Source organism: Cariama cristata, unplaced genomic scaffold (genome assembly GCF_000690535.1).
Source record: "Cariama cristata isolate BGI_N322 unplaced genomic scaffold, ASM69053v1 scaffold5820, whole genome shotgun sequence".
NCBI classification, from domain to species: domain Eukaryota; kingdom Metazoa; phylum Chordata; class Aves; order Cariamiformes; family Cariamidae; genus Cariama; species Cariama cristata.
In genome coordinates, this window is record NW_009592850.1 from 97,672 (window position 1) to 103,780 (window position 6,109).

The following is a 6,109-nucleotide window of genomic DNA, read 5'->3' on the forward strand; positions in this document are numbered from 1 at the left end:
TACAGTAACCAAAAACATGTAAACGTGTCTCGGGATCCCATATAAACCTCCACGGTTAAACCTCAGGAAGAGATCATTAGCCTCTAAATAACATGTCCTGTTATGCTGACATGGCCTCTTAATTTTGTGCCTAAAGTAGAATTGGAGCAGCATTCATGCAGTCATGCTTAGTGTTACAGTAACCAAAAACATGTAAACGTGTCTCGGGATCCCATATAAACCTCCACGGTTAAACCTTGAGGCAGGGCACCACTAAAAGCACCCACTGGTTTTGGTGGGGTGGAAGCAGGTAGCTTGTCGAATGTGGCTGGACTTAATGTATGCATTCAAAATATCTAACAGATCTGGGATCTAGGTTTCCGCTGTGAAAAATACTGGCTTCAGCACAGCTTTGTTGATGTCCATGGCAGGCCATGCCATATAGCATAGCGCTGAGCCTGATGTGATAGGTGAACTCAAAACAGCCTTGCAGAGAAACCTAGAAATAGGTCTGCCACACGCAAAGACTGTCTCATCTTTTTTTTTGTTGCTGTCCATATGCCAAGAGAAGTTCAGAAATGAAGAAGAGATTAAACCACCACCGGGACAGACAGTGTGAAAAAAAATGGTCCAACTTTCTCATCACATTTACTCCCCAAAGGTCTGGAATGGTAAGAGTCTGTCTCCCTCCTGTAAGGCAGTACAGCTGGCAGCACCACAGAGCTAGGAGGGGCTGGAGGATGCTCCAACGCATGCACCAGCACTGATACTGTCATCTTCACTTCCACTTGCACAACCCTTTGAGAACATACGAACACATTTTACTCTGCAACTTTAATTTGGTGGAGTGAAAGAGTTTGATAAAGAACCAATGGAACGCCAAGTCTGATCACATCATTTTACTAAATAGCCCGTATTGCAAACTGCTACCAGTGTTGTTCAGGTTGCAGCTTTTCTGTAGACACGGGTGGGAAGCCCAGCAGGCCAATACTGAAGGTATCTTCACCCCAGCCAGATGGACCTTTGTTAACACAGGATGGAGAAGCATCAGGGAGCACAGACCAGAGAGACTTGAGTGGCTAAGCTTATGTTCACCCCAGACCAAGAGGGTTTAATTAGTTACTTCATTAGCAAAATGGAAATAAAACTGAATATAAGTATTCTGAGATTAAAAGGTTCATAGGTACTGTAGGCATGGTTTTGTTCACAAAAACAGTTCTCATTGAGGAAGTCTTAAGGTCATCCTGCTCTGCAGCTCGTCGTTGAGAATTCATGGATTTTTTTAATGACAACACAGAGTAGTTTGGTGAAAACAAATGCACTGATTTATTGATTGAGGGAGGAGTTAAACATGTACAGAAAAAGTGAAGCTGCATTGAAGAAGGAACAGAAAATTTTGACAGTTTGATTGATCCTGATTGGAAATGTTGTGTCCTATTACTATGAGGACAGTGTGCAGAGGAAAACTCACTATCTCTGGATAGTGAGTTTTTTTCAGAGGAAAACTCACTATCTTTTTCCTGATTTCCAGGATGGTCTGGAGAACTGGAGAACCAACCTTCCACTCAAAAACTTAACTCAATCCATAAAACCTACTCTCTGCAATTCTTAGCATCTCTTTATCCTTTAACATAGTACCCATACTTCACACAATATTTTGGGACATAATGAACAGCCCATGTACAAAATTATAGAACTTAAAGTAATTTTGAATACTATTTTACAAAAAAAGAGCTGTTCTTCTCCAGATGGAGAACTCACTGACTGCATTTTAGACCACATTACAAACTCGTATTGAGATAAAGGAAAGAATCATATACCAAAGCTATGGACATGAACCTTTTTTTATAAATAGATAATCTCCTTATTTTAAGATAATTCCAAGGAGCCAAGTAAACAGTCGAAATTATTGTATACACTAAAATCAATTAAGGCTTTTTTCCAGTTACCTTTTTTTGCCCAGCTTACTATAGGACTTATCTGGCAGTTTCCTGTTTTGCTCATGGATGCACATAATATTTAAGTGCTAAGAACTTTTACCATAACAAGTTTCTAATTCCAGAATGGATCAAGAACTGTCATTAGTAGACAGTTCACTTTTATACTGGAATAATAAAACTGTGAAGTATCAAGTAGCTTGCTCCTCAAAAGTATGATGAGAAAAAATGGTCCTTACTGTAATAAACAGTCACACATTCTTGTTTCTATTGATTCTAGAATAAGAATTCACACCAGATATTTGCTAATTAGAAGCAAATCAATGCAATCCTTACTACTATTATCACATTTAAACTGGGGTATTTTTTTGTTCAAACACAAATAGTGTGTTTTATTGCTCCCAAAGTCATATATGACTACTGAAAAGTCACAATTGATGGATCTGATGTCTTTGGTTGGTCACGCTGAAGGTGGGTTGGTATCAAGATACTTTCAGCAGTCTTCATAAAGGATTTCGTCTACTTGGACATCATTTTCTGCCACAGGCACAGATTCACAAATCTGTTCCCTAAAAGCCAAGGCAATCGTGTAAGGCTTTCCACTGGGATGTTTCATACATCTTTCAAGATAGGTATCATAATACCCTTTCCCTCTTCCCAATCTGTTGCCTTTTTTGTCAAACCCAAGGCCTGGCATGAAGATAAGGTCAAGGCCTCCTGTAGAAAAATGAAATAAACATTAGTGGATGCACTGCAGACTTCCTGATGGCTTGACTATAACCACGTAACTTCAGACATTTCCAAAAACGCAAGCTTTGTGTTTTGCAAAACGCTTCCCTCGCTTTGATCAGATGAAAAATACTCTGAATACTAAACCTGTAAATTTACATTTTCATCTTATCAACTGCATACTAGATCAGCTACAGAATAATTAGACCTTGAAAATCTAGAAGGAAAAAAACCTACATTATAACAAATTTATTTTATCATTTTGACCCCACACTTCCAAATACTAATGATTATGACTCTAAATCCAGGCAGAGACTGAACTCAAGGAAATTAAATGCAGGAGGAATCAGAACATCAAATGAACTTCAACATCAGACATAAAAATAGAAAAAGAAAAAGGAATGAAAAGAAGATGCATAAGAGAGAAAGAGCATCTTCTTGACACAACTGTAAGATATCACGAACCTTCACTCAACCTCCCCAAACCAAAAAGCCTTGAATACAATATAATCTGAAAGTGAGTATTTGCACTCTTATATCAAGATCAAGATTTGAAGGATTGTCTCTTCGTGATGTCAGGTTCCTCTTCTCCCAAAGGACCTTCTTCCTGAGTCTCCAGCAATTTTCACTGTTGCTCCAGCAGCACACATAGGCATTCTGCCTGCCTGCCCTAAACACCCCTCCTTCTGGAGGGACATACGGGCTCCCTGAGACTAGTAGGAGATTGCACTTGATTAGAACTCAAAATCAGTCAAAAAACTGAAACAAGTTGCATAAGCTGCTAATCACCTGGACAAAACAGACCCAACTGGCTTCTGAAAGACCCCACCAACCAGCTCCAGACAAAAAGGCAAGATCAGCTAAGCCCTTTTTTCTTCCTTTGTTCATACTCTGTGAATGGATGTGGACCGGCATCATGCCAGGTAGCCAGCTACAATTTACACTTGTCTGCCCACTTGCTTCAGGAGTTGATTCACATCACTGCCAGGTAGGCAAAAGAAACCATCTGCCACACTGAGCAACCACCAGGCATGGAGGTAGCCTGTGTGCAGATTCCCATTACTTATGCAAGGCTTGTTCGTTTAGTGTGAGAAGTCTTGCAAGGACATCCTCTAAACAAATGAGCTTGGCTGGCCTGGTGATGACCGCTGAACCCAGGAACATCCCGCTTACTAGTTTCACAATGCAAAGAAAGTCTTTCATTGCTTGCTGCTGTAGCAGACAGACACTTAAGGAGAGAAGGGCAGGAACGGTAGTGGAAAGTCAGCACAGTCTAAAATACAGCTGACACGAGCCTGGAAAGAAAGCAAATGCTGCATCTCAGTCCACTGCTTCTTTCTTCTTACAGGAACGGTACTTGGCCTTGAGCAGCTTTTCTATAACTACCTTCTGCCCCTTCACCAGGGCTAGGATCTGTCAGGTATTTTTCCGCTTTTCCTATGTGCAAACCTACTCTCTCCTGCCGTTTTGGATTGAGCTGCTCTCACTACATCTAGCTGAGGAAAGATGCCCAATATTCAAGGAGATGTGTGGGAGCAGGCACTGGAAGAGCCAGAGCTAAGCAGAGTTTTTCAGTTTCCAGGGAATCCCATGTGAGATTACGTATCAACTCTGAACTCAGTCTGGAAGAGCATTTTAAAAGTTCACATAAGACCAACAGTTCACATAAGACCAACTCATTTGCACAGACTTCCCAGGCCCCTGGAGATCTCCTTCCACTGTTCATCGTTCAGAAAAAAGTCACAGACATGAACACTCATCCGTCATGACCTGATGACTTAAGTAGAACATGCAACGCAACACAGTGTGAAATGCTTAGAGAAGATCGATCTTGCACATCTGGTATCATATAGTTAAGGAGCACGGCTTTTTTAAAGAGGTCAGGGAAGTAAGAGGAGGGAATTAGCCAAAGGGCAGACCACAGAATATTACCGGTTGAAATAAAAAGGAGCCTGAGTAAACGTTTTACCATCCTGCAGTCATCTTTTGACTCATAGGACAGACAAATGGCAAATCGCAAACACAGAGGGAAAAAAATGAGGGCAGAAGTATGGTCTCACCTGAAAAGAGAGGCCATTTTTATGGCATCACCATGTACATCATGTTGGATGTACCATGCTACATCTCAGTTTGCAAGTAAAAACATATTTGCCAATTGTCAGGCTTATGGACTAGGACCTAGAAACCAGCTGATCATCTCCCTGTTATCAGGGTCAGTAACAGATTCTGCAGGTCAAATTCTCCCCAAGTTACTCCTGTGCTCACTACTTACCCTCTCCACAATTTGCCTCACATCAGCTTGGTGTAGGTATTCAGGTAGCCCAGAAACCAATAATATGTACCAAACACTAACAATGCCCAGGAAGAAACACACTCTGCTTTACACTTTTCTTTAGCTGTTTTCACTCCATGTGACTCTCTGCATTGCATTCGCTACTGCTGGCAGGTAAGAACGCACACAAGGGGCAAATCTGCAGAGTGAAAAGGTGCCATTTCTCCTTACATTTGTTTTACAGACAGGAAAAAGATAAGTCAAGGGAAGCACTAAGGAAGGAGGGAATTGACAGGAGCGGTGCAGGGAAGAAAGATACTTTTTATGCAGTTTAACTGATAGCACCAGGCACACTCCAGTGAATTTAGATGTATTAAAGAACTGTGTTTTTTTCTGGGTTCTCTGGAGAAAGAGAGACTGGTTTAATGAGTCAGCTCCTCTATAATAATGGATTTTTTTATGCTGAATAACTCAAACAAGCTTGTGCAAATCTCAATATGAAAAATTATGTTGTAAATACTGCAATAGTTACCTTTATATTTTTTTTCTACTGGAGCACTGCAATACCATTTACTTTGCTCTGACTCACAACATGCTGTCTGATATCCATGCAACTCACACCACACAAGATTTAAGTAAAATGCCAAGAGAGACTTTTGGTAGAAAAATGACACGGCTACCCTGCAAGGAGCCCAACAGCAGTTAAGCACAATTAGCCCCAAATCCTGCTTCGGGATCTACAATAAATGGCAGAGAACTGCATGGAGAAAACGCTTCCCCACCACATAATTTGGGGAGCAACAAAACCTCTTGTGGTGCCTGCGGCAGCGCGGGGGAAGAGCTGTCTCAGGATGAGAGGTGACACACAGATGAGACCAAGATTGCAGACACAGATGAGACCAAGATTGCAGACACATAAGATTACTATCAGCAATGACAGCACATCAACAGGATGGCAGGTGAGGGTAAGAACATCCTACCCATCTTGGCACACGGGCCTCATGCTCCCAGGTCCTTCCAGCCCTGCAGGACTACTGGTTGCCACTCAGGATGCCCTGTGGGCTTGCTCTGTTCTCACATCCTACTCCACTTGCTCCCTCCGACTGCTGTAGGAAAGGGCATCCTTGTCCCTGAGAAGACAGAGCAGGTACTTGGGCATCAAACACCACGTCAGTTTCCAGTGCCTCAGAAA

At 41.8% G+C, this 6,109-nt stretch overlaps 1 protein-coding gene across 1 annotated transcript; it reads right to left on the reverse strand.

Annotated features, from left to right (window-relative positions):
• Positions 1-2,409: 2,409 nt before the first annotated feature.
• LOC104160019 (5-formyltetrahydrofolate cyclo-ligase-like) lies at positions 2,410-2,640 on the reverse strand (the record flags this gene model as incomplete). The annotated part of the gene is made up of 1 exon (XM_009698107.1): positions 2,410-2,640. A coding segment is annotated over one exon (231 nt), but the record flags the coding sequence as incomplete, so codon positions are not given.
• Between the last annotated feature and the right edge of the window lie 3,469 nt (positions 2,641-6,109).